The sequence below is a fragment of the Girardinichthys multiradiatus genome, chromosome 23, assembly GCF_021462225.1.
Source record: "Girardinichthys multiradiatus isolate DD_20200921_A chromosome 23, DD_fGirMul_XY1, whole genome shotgun sequence".
Classification (NCBI taxonomy): Eukaryota; Metazoa; Chordata; class Actinopteri; order Cyprinodontiformes; family Goodeidae; genus Girardinichthys; species Girardinichthys multiradiatus.
This window is the reverse complement of record NC_061815.1, coordinates 871,413-890,668: the sequence shown is the minus strand read 5'-3', so window position 1 is coordinate 890,668 and position 19,256 is coordinate 871,413. Positions and strand designations below refer to the sequence as shown.

At 44.9% G+C, this 19,256-nt stretch overlaps 1 protein-coding gene across 9 annotated transcripts in view; it reads right to left on the bottom strand.

The window, feature by feature from the left end:
* The window catches only part of enpp6 (ectonucleotide pyrophosphatase/phosphodiesterase 6), a 162,379-nt gene that overhangs the window by 36,757 nt on the left and 106,366 nt on the right, over window positions 1-19,256 (bottom strand). For 3 of the 9 annotated variants that reach the window (XM_047353454.1, XM_047353452.1, XM_047353451.1), the window contains exon 7: window positions 16,370-16,493. In XM_047353454.1, coding sequence (XP_047209410.1) covers window positions 16,370-16,493 — 124 coding nt within the window. Of the gene's footprint in view, window positions 1-12,076; window positions 12,136-14,901; window positions 15,338-15,559; window positions 15,715-16,369; window positions 16,494-19,256 lie in introns of those variants that run through there. The other 6 variants (XM_047353457.1, XM_047353455.1, XM_047353458.1 and 3 more) reach the window with 5 other exon arrangements.

Sequence of the window (19,256 nt, the reverse complement as noted above, 5' to 3'; positions counted from 1 at the left end):
GGGAAGAACTTGTGCCATCAGAAACTGAATTTAAATTTCTCAGACTGAATCTGTATTTGCGTTATTTGAAATTAAATGCATTGGTTTGAAAATTTATTTCACTAAACTGAACCTGAATTACATGGTTTGAAACTGAAATTGTTTGCCTTGAAAATTGGTTTGCTTTGTATTTAAAATTCCGTTGGATTACTTTCTTTTTCAATTTCAGTTCCAAAATTAAGTTTTTTGTGTCACACATCCGGGTCCTTGAAGCCACAGATTAATCCAACACAGATTGACGGAGGTCATTCACTATTGCTGTGTCCAAATTTAGGGGCTGTAGCCTCTGAATGTCGCATTTGTAGGCCGATTACGTCATGGTGAGGCGACAAAGGCTATCCAACTCCGAAGGCTCCTTCAAATGCGGCCCACAAATGCGTCCTTCTTATCCCCAGTTTCAAAGGATGGGGCCAGTGTATCCTCCGTGTCCCACCCTATCTCATGATTCAATGCGTGTCGAAGTAGATTGTTCAAACAGAAGTAGCAGAGGACAGAGAAAAGCTGTGAATAAAATTGGATATATTGGGCATTCTGTGAAACAAAATGAACTTTTACAATGTTTTTAAATCTGAAATATCTGATCGGTTTATCAAGATATTGCTTAATTGCCAAGGTGCGCTGATGTATTCGGAGATTTCCGGTGCGTTGAGACCGAACGTGATTTGAGCATCAAGGGTGTCGGGTTTTCATGCAAAATCTACAGTGGACGCAAGTCCCGGGTGCCTTGAGAGGTCCTGCAGCACACTTCACGCATCTGGTGCGGCATGCTGTGATGTGTTTCAGCAGTTGAGTGCTGTGCGTTTTGAGACTTCAAGCGTCTGACGCGCGTTTCGCACGTTCAAAGCGGCAGACACTAGAGTTGAGAAATCTGAACATTTGGAGGTTTACGCGGCGCTTCAACCAATCAGAGAAGCTCAGCTTTATTGACTGTCCTTAACCGCGAACCAGCGTCTGCTGGAGGAGGGAGCAGGCAGAAGGCAGCAGCCTGTAATCAGACTGTTTGCCTCGGATCAAACGGGAGAAAGTCCCGCTGTATCCGCGGAGCACAAATATCCAATCTAAAACTAACTTTACCGCGGTCAAAAGTCAAGTCAAGTCAAGTTTATTTATATAGCGCTTTCAGCAACAAGCCACTCGAGGCGCTGTACATAAGGAAAAACATTACAAAGATACAGAAAATCAAACAACAGAGGTAATTAAAAAAAAATAAAGAGAATAGAGTGATGGATAAGAAAATGAAAGGAAAATTGGACTGAAAATCAACTAATAATGTTTAGATAACACATTCAAAGGCCACTCTAAACAAATAAGTTTTTAATCTTGATTTAAAGCAACTTAGGGTTTTGGCGCTTTTACAGTTTTCTGGGAGTTTATTCCAGATTAGTGGAGCATAAGAACTAAAAGGTGCTTCTCCATGTTTGGTTCTGGGTATTGTAATGATGCGATGCGAGGTTGGAGAGACAGTAACCTGTTGTCCACTTCCTTAATCCAAAGAATTTGGCAAACACCGAGGAGGTTCCACACGGTCTCTTTATTAAAGTTCCTCATACAGGATAGAGAACTCGTGCGTTAGCACCGCATCACAACTTATCCAGCTCTCTCTAAAAAACAGAAGAAGAGAAAGAAAAAGAGAAGGGGAGGAGGTGCCCCTTTTGGTTCTATACAAACGCCTCTAGGAAGTAAATACTGGCTGTTACATATGCCCCCGTCGTAGATAAAGGCTTTCCTTAGCCACCTTTGATTCTATGGTGTCTGACAAAATGTCCAGAGACATAACAGTCTGTTCAACCAGAAACTGTTCCAGAGTGTGGTCCTCATACTCATCCATCACAGGACAGGCACTGTCATCAATGAAAACTGACCTTTTGTGTATATGGATAGTTACAGAGGCTCTCATCATAAAATCCATCCCTAAAATAAAAGGAGAAGACAGGTTTTGGATGATTGCGAAACGCTGGTAGAACCATTTACTTTAATGAGATCAGCACATACAGCCGAAAGCGATGCGCCTGTGTCCAGGGTTGCCTCGATGCAGGTTCCATTAAATTTCAGCTTAGTTTTAAATGGAGTGTTCCAGGGAGCTGTAGAGTCATTGTCCTCCATATGTCCAAGAAAGTGGAATTCATTTGTAGAAAGGTGAGGCTCAGTTAACGTCTGGAGGGAGGATGGCCTCAATGAAACGTCCTCCCCCCCTTGAAGTTTCCATGGGGGCCATGGTGAAGGCCCGGGGGTACAGAGTCTGCTGCCGGGCTGAAGTCTCGATTTCCTATACCAGCTTCAGGTTTGTCCATAGCGGTAGCAGGATCGGGTTCATTATGAGACTGAGCTGACACACGTTTATTAATGCGATCTTGGTTACAGCTGGGACAAGTTTTAGACGTACATCCAGGGTGTGAGCATTTATAACACTGTGGCTCAGCTTTCTGTTGCTTCCAGTGTGTCTTTGGAAGGTCCTGGTGACTATCAGCTCCCAGCAGTGTATGTATTTCATGAGCCCTTAGCAGAAACTCAGTCGCAGAAGACAGGTGTGAGCCATACAGCGCCACTCTGCATTTTTCAAGTGAATGTTTACATATTATTTGAATACGCTCTTGTTCAGGTGGTGGGCACCTTAACTTGTTGAACTCACAAAGCATATGAGCCACAAATGTCGGGAGGGGTTCATCAGCTGTCTAGACGCGGTCACGTATGCCTCTAAGGATTCTTTCTTGGTTGTCAGTGGGCAGAAAAACTGTCCTGATGGCGCCGACGATGGCAGCCTCGGAGCTTCGCTCTCTCTTTGTTTTTGTATTTTGTGTGTTTTTATGTTTTTCGAGCCACAATCCTGTGGTCTCATTCAGTAGAGAGGAACTTCTCAACATCAGAGAGTCCTCTCTTGGGTTTTTTTTCACCATCTTTCAATGATCCGAGGTTCACTGAGCTCCTGGCGAGTGGAGCTGCGGCTCTATATGGGATTCTGCGCCGAAAGCGGCGGAGGGGAAAGCGTGCTGGCGCGCTGGTAAAGCTCCGCAAAAGAGGACTTCGCACACCACTGCCTTCAATCCACCTGGCAAATGTCTGCTCTCTCAACAACAAGATGGACGAGCTGCTTCTTTTCACCGGTAAAAACACGGACCTCCACGGATCAGCGATTCTCTGCTTTACCGAGACACGGCTGAGTGAAAACATTCCGGACCGTGCACTGCTGTTGCCGGACTTCCAGCTGCTCAGAGCGGATCACAGCGCGGAGCTATTGGGGAAGAAGCGAGGTGGCGGAATCTGCTTTTATATAAATGAAAGTTGATGCAGAGACGTAAAAGTGCTGGGAAAAACATGTAGTCCTGATCTGGAGTCATTTTCCATAATCTGTAAGCCGTTTTTTTCACCGAGAGAGTTTTCCTCGTTTATAATAATTGGATCATATTTTCCACCGCATGGCTGCACTTCTGCCGTGGAAAAACATCTTGCTGAGCTGATTACAGTCCTGGAGAAAAAGTACACGGACTCTTTCATCATAATACTCGGAGATTTTAACAGCGCAAACCTCTCAAATGAATTCCCCAAATACAAACAGCATATTAAGTGTCCCACCAGAGACAAAAACACACTGGACCATTGTTACACAGCTTTAAAGGAGTGTGAAGACCCACAGGCCTGCCCCATGGTCCCTGGACGGACACTGAGGAGATCCAAGCCACAGAGATCTAAAGGCCCTCCAAAGCACAGGAAGCCCAGGAGAACCACTGCTGGGTCTACCGCAACGCCCCCAGAGAAGAGCAGTGGAGAGTCCCAGGGGAACCACCCAGCAGCGACAGTGCAGAAGTCCCAGGGAGCCGCAGCAATGAGCCCACAGGCCCCGCCGGCTGCCGTCCACGCCCAAGCAGATCCAGCCATGGACCCAGAGGCCCAAGACCCCGGGACACACCACCCCCCAAGCAGAGGCCCGACAGAGCCCAGGGGGCCAGGCAAGCAGCCACCAGGAATGAGCCAGCACACACCAAAGCACCCGGCCCCGGACACCGAGAACCATAAGTACACCCACCAGCGGGCAGAGACTCCAACCACCGGCAGGCGGTGTGGCGGGGAGGAAGCTGATCCAGGAGAGGGAGCAGTCCAAGATCCAACCTGTCGCAAAAAAAAACCAAAACAAAAAACAGGCACACACAGTCACAATCACCCACTCCAACCCTCATGCATACACATAAAATCACTCACATCCAACGTAAGGATAAACAACAATGGACGTCATACACTCACTCACACTCCCCATGCATACTCTATACTCCCAGGTCCAGGCGCCGGTACCCCCTAGGGGCAACCGGTCCCCGGACCCAGGAGGTGGTCCCCTTCCCTCCTGGGCCAGAGGCAGGCAGACAGCGCCAGTACTGCCCAGACCCGGCTGGGTAGTGAACGAGGAATAGTGACGGAGGAACCAGCGGGGAACAAAGAACACAGACCAACTAATATACAGGGAGAAATCAAAGGCAGGTAATCACAGGAACTAAGAACAGGTGTGGCAAGGAGACATGGAGGCATAAGGGACAGGTGGAACTAATTAACAATAAAGGAAACCATAGACCTAAGCACGGTTAATACAAAAACACAAACCAAGTCCAAGGATGTCATACCATGACAAAGTCGACTCAATCAAGAGCTTTCTCAGCATCTAGGCTGAAAAGTACAGATGACACTTCTCTTGAGATAGCTAATAATTGTAGATTTAGAGCCCTTCTTAAATTACTTGAGCTATGCCGGGCATTGATAAAGCCAATCTGGTCTACTTTAACCAGTGTTTTTATATATTTAAAGAACAAGAGTGATGTGACTGCGTCTAGTAGTGTTTGTCAACAGCCGAGCAGCAGCATTCTGGACTAATTGGAGCCGATTGAGGGAACCCTGATTTATTCCAACATAAAGTGCATTGCAATAGTCAATACAGGAGCCGATGAAAGCATGCATAGCCTTTTCAAGGTCATTTTGACTCAGAAAGGGTTTAACCTTAGCTAGAAGCCAGAGCTGGAAGAAGCTGGCTCTTACAACACCATTAATCTGTTTGTCACATTTCAAACACTCATCAAACACTACTCCCAAATTCCTGTAAGAAGCCAAAATACTGAGATCCTGGACAAAATTTTAAAATATTGTAATCCCAAACAAAATACATTCTATTTTACTTTCATTCAAGTGCAGGAAATTTTGGGAAAGCCACTCCCTAATGGCCTTAAAACCATTCAGTATGGAGTCAAATGCACTTGTGTTGTTGGGGACAATTGGTAAATAGACCTGCAGATCATCTGCATAAAAATGAAACAGGAGGTTGTGTTTGGCTATGACTGAACTTAGTGGCAACATGTACAGAGAGAAAAGTACAGGTCTGAGGATTGAGCCCTGAGGCACACTAGTGGTCAGGGGAGCAGTGGAGGATACGAAGTCACATTGAATGCCCTGCCTTTCAAACAAGATTTAAACCACTGGAGGACAGTCCCCCGAAGCCCAACCTGTTGTGACAGACGTGTTATAAGAACTGAATGATCCACAGTATCAAAAGCTGATCAAATTATTTTGCACTTTTAGTAGGGCAGACTCAGTAATGTGTCGAGATCTAAAACCATACTGAAATATATCTAGAACAGTTATGTTCTAAAAATATTTGCAACTGAGTAAAAACATTTTTTTTCTAAAACTTTAGATAAAAATGATAAGTTAGAAACCGGTCTAAAATTAGATAAAACCGAAGGATCCAGGTTGGGTTTTTTAAGTATGATGGACAGCATGTTTAAAAGGAAGTGGAACTCTTCCAGAACTGAGGCAGCTCTTAATAAAAGGGAGTATGCATGGCCCTACGGTATAAAAAACCTTTTTAAATCTGAGTGAGAAGGGCGAGAGAGACCTGCTCGAAACTCTCAAAAACAGCAGATGGTGCAGGAGGGTGTAGAGGCTGTCAGAAACAATGCTACAGGCCACAAAGTTCTTTCTAATGGAAACCACCTTATCAGTGAAAAACTGAAAAAAGTTAATTGTGTCAAATAACACCCTAGGACAGTTGGAGTTATTCGAGATGATGCTTGAAAGATAATGACATTTTGCCTTTTTCACAGCATTTTGATATTCTGTTAAGCTGTTCCTCAGCATTTCCAAAGACACCTGAAGCCTGTCCTTTTTTCACCTGCGCTCTACAGCGCTGCCTGAAGTGGGTGGTGCCACTGAGCCAGGGATCCGGTTTGGTTTTGGTGGACCTACACTTAAAAGGTGGAACAGAGTCTAGGATCCCACAGCATGTGGAGTTGAAGGATGAGATGAAATCATCTAGACAAAGAGTAGAGGCAAACTCTTCAGTAGAATACAGGGGAGTCACGTTAAAGGCAGCTGCAAATTCCTCTGCAGTAGATGAGGTGATGGTACGGCGGGAATAGGCTAGAATGGATACCTTAAACGAGGAGCTGTGAATTCAAAAATGACTGGGAGGTGGTCCAAGATATGAATGACTGCTGCATCTCTAAGAGACAGGGAGAGTCCATGAGAGATGACCAGATCCAATGTGTGCCTATGTTGATGGGTGGTTCCATTAACTGATTGTGAAGGACCAAAAGAGTTCAGAAGGCTTTTGAAGTCATTAGCCAATTGGTTAGAGATGCAACAGACATATATATTAAAGTCTCTGGAAATGAGTATGTTGTCATAATTAGGCATAATGTCCAAAAAAAACTGAATATTCAGTTATAAAATCCTTATTTTATTTAGGAGGACGGTAGATGGCAGCACAGAGCACAGGAGAGGGAAAGTCAATTACACATGGTTGTAACTCAAAACTGGAGTAACTTCTCATTGGAATTAAGCGGCAGCTGAAGCTCTGTTTAAACACTGCTGCCACACCACCACTGCGCCCTGAGGCCTGTGGGACACTGAAGAATGTATAGCCAGAAGGGAGGAGTTCGGTAAAAGCACTGTTGTCACCTGCTTTCAACCAGGTCTCATTTAGTAAAATTAAATCCAAATTGTGTGTTGAGATAAAATCATTCAGAATAAAAGTCTTATTGGAAAGGGACCTAGTATTTAGCAGCACCCATTGTATAGAGTTAGAGCACTCGGCTTGCTGATCAGCACAGGTGAGTGGGCAGAGATTCCCCGGTGCGCAGCCCCGTTTCTGGATTCTAACGGGACGCAAACGCGGAAGCAGGCAGTTGGCATCAGGAACAATTTGTTGGAGCCAAAAGTAGCTGTCGTACACAAGAAGCTTGCAGTCCAAAACGCCATACTCCGCAAGAAAAAGAGACGATGAGCAGCGGGGAGGGCGTCCATAAAAAGCAGCCAGGTATGTCCTGAGTTTCACGAGAATTCCAACTCTCTTCCCGTGCCCCTATGGTGTTTATTATGTGGCAACGAGGTGAAAGGACGCCATGAAAGCGCTGGTACAAATGACAGGAAAGGTGGCCGTGACTTTGAATGTCCTTTGTAGTCAAAAAAAGAACAGTTGTCCACTGAGTCATGGATATTTAACAGCATTTGTCTATTGTACACATGTGGAGGAGAGACAAAAGGCGTGACAGTAAGAATAATCCATAAAAACATGAGCAAAACCAGGGGTGGTATATTGCCAATCAATATTCCTTTGCCTTAAGTTCTTTGACAACACTCCGGACCTGTGTCCTCCTCCTCCTCCTCCGCAGATCAGGAGAGTAGTCATGGTCGAAGTAGATGGGTTGATCCTCAAAGAAGGTCCTCCTTAGGCTTCATGCAAGTTTGCAGGACTTTTTCTTTAACAATTAAATCCAGGAATCTTACAATTATAGACCTTGGAGGCACGCTAGGATCTCTTAGTTTGGACATGAGTGCACGGTGAGCTTTCTATTTTGAGGTCCATTTCTGGCTTTCTCAAAGTTGTGCGTATTAAAGCGTGTATAAAGCCAATCATATCTTGACCTTCACTATCTTCAGGCAACTGGCATATCCTCAGGTTGTTGCGTTGAAGTCTGTTTTGGAGATCTTTACAGCGTGATGTGAGATCCACTTCTCGGTGTAGCAGGTAACGCAATGCTCACGCATTGCTCACTCTTGTCCTTACATCCTCTGCTGCACAAATTCTCTTCTCCGCCTCATCTAGCCTTTCATCATGTTTCAATATTTTAGACTTTAAATCCTAAACAGAAAGGTCTAGACGGTCCAGCGAGGCTTTGGTTTGCATGTGTCCTTCTTGGTTCCCACTTAGGACTTTCTTAGGCTCTTCCATAATTTGTGAACGGTCCCCCCGTTTTGTACCTGTGTTGCTAGATTTAGCATGATTAGCTGGAATGGGTGTTCTTCATCCATCTGTCTCCGTCCTTGTTCTGTCGTGTTTACTTGAGCTTTGGATGAGTTTACTTGTTGAGCTCATCTCACCCCACTACTTAACACTGAAATGCCAAGGTTAACAAATGCTGTCAAATATAGTTTTACAGTTATCAGACGGGAGCTCAAACTTTAGGCTGTCACTCCAAACATGTCGTCACCGGAAGTCTAGAAGGTGAATCATAGGTGCTCTTCAACTGTGACTGACGGTGTCATGGTATTACATCCTTGGTCTTGGTTTGTGTTTTTGTATTAACCGTTCTTAGGTCTATGGTTTCCTTTATTGTTAATAAGTTCCGCCTGTCCCTTATGCCTCCATGTCTCCTTGCCACACCTGTTCTTAGTTCCTGTGATTACCTGCCTTTGTTTTCTCCCTGTATATTAGTTGGTCTGTGTTCTTTGTTCCCCGCTGGTTCCTCCGTCACTATTCCTCATTCACTACCCCTGTTTATGCTCAGTTTTGCTACGTTACAGAACTATGTACACATGTAAGTTTTTGGCTCGACTCATGTTTGTACTTGCTGGATTATGTTACGTTTTGGAGACCTTTAATTGAAGAAAAGTCTTCCTCTTATCATGCGGCTGCCAAGCTCTTATCTGCACTTTGGTCCGATCCAAACCCAGAACGTGATATTAGGAACCAGCCATAAACAGGACCAAGCAGACAGAGCTTAAGAACTTAAAATGTGGATAAAGCAGCAAGAGGAGACGTTACAGGCTATGTATGGAGAGAGTGTTGAGATTTTACCTTCGCCTTTGTTGCTGGAGGAGATGGAGTGTCTCGGTGTATCTGACCGGGTCCCCATGGATGTATTACCGGATCGGAATCATACCTCTCCAGCTTGTTCCTCCTCCAGGCGATGTCGCCCTCGCGGCAAGCGCTCCACCCCAGCTGCAGCAGCTCCGGCTGAGCTCAACCTGCTCACAGCTGCTTTGCCGGAGCCATCCACGTCAGCAGCGGCTCCTGCGGAGCCATCCACGTCAGCAGCAGCTCCTGCGGAGCCATCCTCGTCTGCAGCGGCACCTGCTGCGGCCGAATTCCCCGCTGGTTTCGGCTCCCGCCCTGGACGACATCGTCGCCGTGGAACAGTCGCCATTGGGGAGGTTCGGATGGGCGCCACCAACCCTTCTACGGAGGGTCCATCTGCCATGGCCTCCTCGCGGCTATCTTCCCTGGAGTTGGTGGGGGGTCACCCAGCGCCCTCTGCAGGTCACCAGTCACCGGTGCAGCCTCCAGCCCTGAATTGGGTTCAAGCCAGGCTGGAGAAAATGAAAGAGGAATTCATGAAGGGACGTTGCTGTGATTTTGTGCTTCATCTAATGGATCATCCAGAGGATCTGAATCTGGTGCACTCTGTTCTACAGGCCGAATTCATTGTGGAGGGATGGCTCGACGCTCCAGCTCCTCTTTCTGCTGGAGGTCCTTTCGACCCTCTTCTTGTGGCCGTTAGAGCAGCACAGAGCTCCAAGGATTATGAGGCACAGCCATCCGCCATCAAGCTTCATGAGCCACAGCCTGCTGCCAAGCCTCTGGACTCACAGCTTGCAGCCAAGCCTCTGGACTCACAGCATGCAGCCAAGCCGCTGGACTCACAGCATGCAGCCAAGCCGCTGGACTCACAGCATGCAGCCAAGCCGCTGGACTCACAGCATGCAGCCAAGCCGCTGGACTCACAGCATGCAGCCAAGCCGCTGGACTCACAGCATGCAGCCAAGCCGCTGGACTCACAGCTTGCAGCCAAGCCGCTGGACTCACAGCATGCAGCCAAGCCGCTGGACTCACAGCATGCAGCCAAGCCGCTGGACTCACAGCATGCAGCCAAGCCGCTGGACTCACAGCATGCAGCCAAGCCGCTGGACTCACAGCTTGCAGCCAAGCCTCTGGACTCACAGCATGCAGCCAAGCCGCTGGACTCACAGCATGCAGCCAAGCCGCTGGACTCACAGCATGCAGCCAAGCCGCTGGACTCACAGCATGCAGCCAAGCCGCTGGACTCACAGCTTGCAGCCAAGCCGCTGGACTCACAGCATGCAGCCAAGCCGCTGGACTCACAGCTTGCAGCCAAGCCGCTGGACTCACAGCATGCAGCCAAGCCGCTGGACTCACAGCATGCAGCCAAGCCGCTGGACTCACAGCATGCAGCCAAGCCGCTGGACTCACAGCATGCAGCTGGGTCTACAGAGCCTCAGCCGGCCGCCGCCGGGTCTACAGAGCCTCAGATCCTAGTTCCTGAGTTTCCTGAGGGGTCTGAGGACGGACCGCCTCTCATCCTAGTTCCTGAGTTTCCTGAGGGGTCTGAGGACAGACCGCCTCTCATCCTAGTTCTTGAGTTTCCTGAGGGGTCTGAGGACGGACCGCCTCTCATCCTAGTTCCTGAGTTTCCTGAGGGGTCTGAGGACGGACTGCCTCAGATCTTGGCTCTAGGACCCACTGACTGTGCTCCTGGGCAGTCTGACACCACAACTGACTCAGGGCCAGACACACCACAGCCTGACCCAGGATCAGACATGCCACAGCTAGACACACCAGAGCCTGACTCTTTGCCTGACACTCCACAGCCCGACTATGTGATGACTGACTTTTTGACTGACCGTACACCTGACAATGCACCTGACAATGCAACTGACGACTCTAAGCCTGGGTCCACGCTGGACGCCAGGGCCAAGTCTTCAGGGTTTCTGCCTGGGTCCACGCCGGACGCCAGGTTCAAGTCTTCAGGGTTTCTGCCTGGGACCACGCCGGACGCCAGGTTCAAGTCTCTGAGGATCTCGCCACGTCACAGACCGCCTGACTCCTCGCTTCGTGGGCTTCCCGGGCATCTCTGCTGCCGGCCTCCAGGCAGCCTGCATCCTCGCCGCAGACCTCCGAGGCGTTTGCATCCTCGCCGCAGACCTCTGAAGACCTCACTTCTTGGATTCCTCTGGCCACGTCGCCGAACTCCTGACCTTCAGCTTCTTCGTTGCTGGCTTCTCCGCCGCTGGCCTCCGGATCATCAGCCTCTTTGCTGGCTACGTCGCTGCAGGCCTCCAGAACACCGGCTTTTTCGCCGCTGGCTTCGACGCTGCCGGCCTCCTGATCGTCGGCCTCTTCGCTGGCTACTTCACTGCAGAACTCTGTGGTGCAGGTCCGGTCACCCGCCTGAACTCTGTGCCTGTTGGGGATGACCTCCTGGTTGCCCACCTGAACTCTGTGTCTGTTAGGGACGACCTCCTGGTCGCCCGCCTGAACTGTGTGCCTGTTGGGGACAACCTCCTGGTCGCCCGCCTGAACTCTGTTTTTTGTTTCTGGCCCCCTCCGCCGACCCTGGTTGGAGTATTTTTGTGTTTTGGTCGTCTGGGATCCGACCTAGAGGGGGGGTTATGTCATGGTATGACATCCTTGGACTTGGTTTGTGTTTTTGTATTAACCGTTCTTAGGTCTATGGTTTCCTTTATTGTTAATTAGTTCCACCTGTCCCTTATGCCTCCATGTCTCCTTGCCACACCTGTTCTTAGTTCCTGTGATTACCTGCCTTTGTTTTCTCCCTGTATATTAGTTGGTCTGTGTTCTTTGTTCCCCGCTGGTTCCTCCGTCACTATTCCTCGTTCACTACCCCTGTTTATGCTCAGTTTTGCTACGTTACAGAACTATGTACACATGTAAGTTTTTGGCTCGACTCACGTTTGTACTTGTTGGATTATGTTACGTTTTGGAGACCTTTAATTGAAGAAAAGTCTTCCTCTCATCATGCGGCTGCCAAGCTCTTATCTGCACTTTGGTCCGATCCAAACCCAGAACGTGATAGACGGAATCTAAAACAAAATCCAGAACATCACATTGTGTGACTTTTAGGTAATTAATTGGCATTTCAGTGCATGACTGAAGTATTTGATACATCGGAAAAACCAGAAAAAAAATATTTGGTACAGAAACCTTTGTTTGCTATCACAGATATTAGATTTTCCCTGTAGTTCTTGATACGGTTTGCACACACTGTAGCAGGGATTTTGAACTGCCCCTCCATACAAGGCTTCTCCAGATCCTTCAGATTTCGAGGCTGTTGCTGAGCAATACGGGCTGATGTTTCCACCTCCATGCTTCATGGTAGGGATGGTGTTCTTGGGGATGTACTCATCCTTCTTTCTTCGCCCGGAGTTTAGACCGAAAAGCTTTATTTATGTCTCATCTGACCACATGACCTTCTCCCATTCCTCCTTTGGATCATCCAGATGGTCAGTGGCAACCTTCAGCGAGCCTGGACATGCTGGCTTGAGCAGGAGGACCTTGAATATGCTGCAGTATTTTAATCCATAATCGTAGTGTGTTACTAAAGGTCTTTGAGTCTGTGGTACCAGCTCTCTTCAGGTCATTGACTAGGTCCTGCCGTGTAGTTCTGGGCTGATCCCTCACCGTACTCATGATCATTGATGCCCCATGAGGTGAGATCTTACATGGAGCCTGTGGAAGCTTAAAGCTTTGTTTGGTAGATTAAAAATGTTACTATTGTTTTTACCATATGTGAAAATTAATTCTGTGTAGATTGTTCTGGGCATAAGGAAACAGTCACTCCGAGCAGCATGCAAGGCCTGTCTGGGAAAATGTTTAGATAAGGAAAAGTTTTTGACGTGAGGAAAAACTAACGGACTTGTTATCGTAGAAGCGAACTTGTAGGCTGTGTTGGGGTCATCCATTTTGGTCGCACATTTTGACACATGCAGCTCAACAGACGTTGCAGCTCTGACGTCTCTGGAGTTTCGTTGTCATTTCCCTCCTGTCTCACAGGACAGCGCAATGGAGGCGCATATCTGGACAGACAAAAGCTCGCAGGTGAACTTTTGCTCCACAAGGCCATTCCCGGAAGAGCTTGAAAGCTGGTAAATCTGTCTGATATGAGAAGATCAGAGGATTTATTCACCGATCGAAGACCACGCCAACACCCGGCGCAGATGGAAACCCACAGAGGTTCTATGTCCAAGGAGATGAGTTTTCCTCCTTGTGTATGCGGTCAACTAAACGGTTAATCTTTTCCCCTCCTGGACGGATGAGAAATTACAGTTTTTCTTCTTTAATTTGATCACAGACGCATGATTCCCCCTCCCCTCCTTTTTCTTCAGACCTGATCCCTCCTCAACCAGTGGAGAGCAGAAATCAACCTCAAAGTAATTTAGTTATTTTCTTATTAAACCGGATAGGTGCATTTAGAGGTCTGGGCAGGATGAGTTAAGGTGATTTAGAATCACCAGTAGTTAGTCTCAGGTATTAACTTGTTGCTTGCAATACTGATTGAATTATGTTATGCTGAGCTGTGTTTGGATTTGCTGCACAAGCACTGCTGAATTGTGCGTGGTTAATGTTTTGTCCGGCTGATCTCAAATCAGCCAGGAGTTAGAAGTTGGACTTTCAAAAGTTTTTCATTCAAAGCAACTGCGGTCTGGGCCTCGCCCAACCACTCTTTGTTCCAGTTTTATTGCTGGAGTTTTTCCACTGAGTTCCCACCTCAGAGTTTTATGACCCTTTGTTAAAGATTTGGGGCAATCAGCTGGTTGTGGCTAAAGGGGCGTGGCCCCACCGTTTTATCAGCTTATCGCTGCAAACGAGACATCAGCACAACAGGAGGATTTCTCTTTCCATTTAACCCAAATTACACATTTTGTCCATAAAACTACTGGTTTGATCTTCATAGACATTAAATGCGCACATATTATTCTTTTATTATTATTGTTAGGTAGTCATTTTTATTCCCTTTGTGTAGAATAGTGCTTGTTAGTTTGGTGAAGGTTTTTGGACCAGAATAATGGCATATCAGGATTATTTAGCTTCAATAAATCTTCATATATATAATTAAGTTTGTGTTTATTTCATGCAAGAGTGATTTATCTGTGAAAACAAGGTCGAAGTTCCCCCACCTTTGAGTAAACAGTGACAGTTTCAGCAGTGCAGATTTGGAGTTTGTTAAAGGTATAAAAAGCTTTAACACTGATAGTGAGACAGACCACTCGGTGAATCCAGCCCTAGCTTTGCTGACCCGAGTCTCTCCCTAAGGCGCCTCAGGTAATCTTTCATTTTTGTATTATTCTTTTGTATTCAATTATGCATTGGAAATCATTGGACTTATTTATCAAATTAAACTTGTGTTAATCTTAATTTCCTGCTCTTCTCTGTTCTTTCTCACTACATCTGGACTGGGTGAGGTTGAGGTTGTTTGTTATTAGTGGTGAAATTATTATACCTCAACAGTACCTATGATAAAAAAGAGTTCCACATGCTTTGCATGTGGGAAAACTTACAAAATCGGCAGTGTATCAAATACTTGTTCTCCCCATTGAACTTAGACACAAGTCAAGCACATTCTGATGATATAAGTAATCCAGCATCTCAAATAGTGATAAGATTTGAAGATGGAATGATACCTTTAATATAGAAAAAAATAAACAAAGTACTACAGTTTGTCTCAGCTGTATTCAATTTGCTGTCAATGTGGGTCCCTTTACCCAGAATATATGTAGAACGAAATCCTCAAACTCTTAAATCTGTTCAATATGTGTGACATGTACTGTCACAACAACCATCAATCATACCTCATCATGTGAATCATCCTTCTTGTCCTGTTGTTCCCCGACACTCACTTATTCTTCCTTCATCCAGTCTGGTTCCCTGTGCATACTTGCCATGGGCTAATCCCTGTCAAGTCTCAGTTATAGTCGTGCTTCAGGGTGTCGCTCCGCTGACGCGACACGAGCCTGAACAAGAGCTCTAAGCGATTATACCTGATGCTGACGTCGGTGCACTATTCTCTGAAAACACAGGGAGCAGAATGCTACATTACCAGTGGCAATGTAGTGAAAGAGAGAAGAAATGCTTTGACTCAGGCACAGTGGTTAAAACACGCGACCCATGTTCAGAGGCTTCAGTTCTCAACGGAGCTGTTGTGGGCCCAGTCAACCTTTGCTGCATGTCTTCCCACTCTCTTCACCCTTACTGTCTGAAAAATGTGAAAAATAAGGGCCACTAGTGCTGCAAAAACCAAAAAATTAAAACATTTTTTATAAACATGATTCTGTTTCCTGCAAAGTTTCAGAATCATAACAGTAAAACAATGAAACCGTTTTATGACCCCTGTAAAGGATCTAAAACTTTACCTAGATACAATGTCGGACTCTCAAAAAAAGATTCAAAATTCAAACATGGTTAATGCATTAAATTTAACCTTGTAACTTACATTTGTGTTTCTCTTACCTTTCTTGTTTGTTGATTTTTTTTTGTCACTCTTTTCCCTCTGTTCGAGACGAAGTGATTTATTTGTGCGTGAAAGGTTCGCATCGTTAACTTAGTTCATTCTGAATGGAGCACGGCATGCACAGTCTGCACCCAGTTACAAAAATTCAGAAATGCTGAGGATTTCAGAGAACAGGGGCGGGGATGACGTGGTTGTGTCATTGTTCAATGTGTCAATTATAAACCAATACCCAGTATTGTCGTCAGGCGACATCATTGTAGGAACATTGAAAAATATCTTTTTTTTATGCTTTCTCCATTTTTCTGCTCCTCTTTAATAAACTCGCTTTGTCTTTCTTCTGTCTGATCTTGCCTCAGGCTCAACCACTTTCTGCATTTTTTATGAGACAAATGTAATAGCCCATTTTAGTATGAGAACAGGGGGAGTTGATCATGCATTTTGTCAAGGTTTTGTTTTTGTTTTGATTGCAACTTATAATCAGTTTAACTCAAAGATACATTATTAACGTATGGGTTTTGTTTGGAGGTTGGGAAACCCTTAGTGGTTAGGGGCCCCAGGCAGTTGCCTAACTTTGCCTATATGGTAAGTTTGCGCATGCCACTTGTGAACAAGACATCAAGATGGAGTAGTCCACTTTTTACAATCAATACTTAGAGAAGCTGACTCTCATTCCAGCCCTGAAGATTCCTTTGTTATTCTGCATATTGTCTGTTTTTGGCAAATATCTCTATTATTACTTTGTTACACTTCAGGCCAAAGTAGTAAAAATGTGTTGCTATATCACAGGTAAAAAATTTTTAGTTTATTACCTGGTCCTGCTGCCAAGAAAAAGCCTCTCATGTCAAGGAACTCATTATCATAACCATGCCAGCCATTTTGCCACGCTGATGGCTCCCCTGAGTCATTTTTCCAATAGGGTAGGGTTGCCTTGTTCTGCAGAGAGCACAGATACACATTCACAATGATATGATTTAAGAAAAAGCAAATAGCATGTTGCTTAATATCATTTACAGTTGGTATAACTATATATTGGAGAAATACCAGTCCTTTATTAATAAAATCTGAAGCAAGATGTGTTTCAGCTTGTGTAGTCCCTCCAACATATTTTTGCAGTGACTTCATATACTACAGTCATGTACAATTTGTTTATTTTATTAACTGCAATTGCAAAAGATTTATCACCACCTGCCACTGTCTCTGCATTTTTGTAAGGTGTTTTTACATTCTATATAAGGCACGATATTTATTTAAAATATTTAAAATCATTAATTATTTTTACTTTGTAACTCTCCATTGGACAGCAAAATTCTATTATATTCTAAAGGTAGATACTCTGATTAAAATGACAATATAATAAATAAAAACTACATACAGGTACATAAAAAAATTGAATATTGAGTAAAAGTGCAATGTTTTTTGCCTTTTATTTCAGAAAGTAAAATGGTTATTTTATAGAGATTAATTCCACATAGAGTAAAATATTTCAAGCTTTTATTCCTTGTAATTGTGATGATTATGGCTTACAGGTAAAGAAAACCCAAAATTCTGTGTCTCGGAAAATCAATTCAATTCAATTCAATTCAGTTTATTTATATAGAGCCAATTCACAACACATGTCGTCTCAAGACCCTTCACAAAAGTCAGGTACATACATTCCAATTAATCCTAACCATTAAACTGTCATGGAGTGACATTTTGGACTTTGTGGGCTCTTTGATGGTTTATTTTGTAATTTTGATTCTCCTTATGGCTCTTTGTTTATTTCTTAAGTTATTGTTTCTATGTTCCCCTCTAGTTTCTCTGTTTACTTTAGTTCATAGTTATTCTAGTTCTTTATTTCCTCCTCTGATTTATTCTCTTGCTTAGTTTGTGTTTTCTGTTTTAGTCCTTTCACCCATCCTCAGCCTTTGTATTTGTTTCACCTGTTCCTTGTCACACCTGTTCCCTGTTTCTTTGATTACCTGCCTTTTGTTCCCCTCTCTGTGCTCTGTGTATATTAGTTGTTCTGTTTGCTTAGTTCCTCGCTGGTTTATTCTGTTATTCTGTTGATTACCCCTTTCCCTGCCATGACTATGTTTTGTTTTTGCTTCACTTATGCTACGTTTTGCCAAAGTACCTGCAGTGTTTTGAAAGTTTTGGATTTTGTCTCTGGATTCATACCTGCAGTGTTTTTGTTACGTCTCAACCTTTTTTAAGAATAAACTATGATGCGGCTACCGAGCTCTTGTCTGCGCTTTAGTCCGACCCAAGATCCTTCTTCGACATAAACAGTGCAGTCAGATTCAGTTATTTATTCAAATTGGATAAAACGTTTTTCTGTCTAAGGAAACCCTGCAGTTTGCATCAAGTCAGAGACTTGCAGCATTCCCTCCTCCTGGATGAGCATGTAGAGACAGTGGACAGTCACTGGCGTTGACTTTGCAGCAATCCCTCATACTGAGCATGCATGTAGTGACAGTGGAGAGGAAAAACTCCCTTTTAACAGGAAGAAACCTCCAGCAGAACCAGAACCAGGCTCAGTGTGAGTGGCCATCTGCCACGACCGACTGGGGGTTTGAGAGAACAGAGCAGAGACACAAAGAGAACAAAGAAGCACTGATCCAGGAGTACTTTCTATGGGAAGGAAAAGTAAATGTTAATGGATGTAGCTCCTTTAGTCGTTTCATCTAGAAAGAAAGAACAGATAAACTCTGAGCCAGTTTTCAAGGTTAGAGTCTGAAAGAGAGAACATAGAGTTAGTCACAGTAGAAGCTCAGTCAGTAGCCATGTCTAGGAGAAAAATAGGGTTAAACACTGAAAGACAGGTCCAAGTTTATCATCGGTAGACGGTGACCATTAAAGTTGTCGACAGCAGAAGCTTGAACGATGCCCTTCTCCAGAAAGGTGTCACAGGTAGACACAGAGTCAGGCCAGGTGTAGCTTCTAGGAAGTGAAAAGAGAGAACAAAGTTAAAAGCTGAAATAACAGCAAATAATGCAAAACTGGAGAGTAGTGTGAGAATGTAGCGAAGAGAGTCAAAGCCTAAGCCTATAGCAGCATAACTACAGAGATAGCTCAGGATAACCTAAGCCACTCCAACTATAAGCTTTATCAAAAAGGAAGGTTTTAAGCCTAGCCTTAAAAGTAGACAGGGTGTCTGCCTCACGGACTAAAACTGGGAGCTGGTTCCACAGGAGAGGAGCCTGATAACTAAAGGATCTGCCTCCCATTCTACTTCTAGAGACTCTAGGAACCACCAGTAAACCTGCAGTCTGAGAACAAAGTGCTCTGTTAGGAACATATGGAACAATCAGATCTCTGATGTATGATGGAGCTAGATCATTAAGGGCTTTATATGTGAGGAGGAGAATTTTAAATTCTATTATGGATTTAACAGGGAGCCAATGAAGGGAAGCTAAAATAGGAGAAATATGATCTCTCTTTTTAATTTTCATCAGAACTCTTGCTGCAGCATTTTGAATCAGCTGAAGGCTTTTAACTGCATTTTGTGGACATCCTGATAGTAAAGAATTACAATAGTCCAGCCTTGAAGTAACAAATGCATGGACTAGTTTTTCAGTGTCACTCCTGGACAGGATATTTTTTATTTTGGCAATGTTCCGGAGATGAAAGAAGGAAATCCTAGAAATCTGTTTAATATGGGATTTAAATGACATGTCCTGGTCAAAAATAACACCAAGGTTTTTTACTTTATTA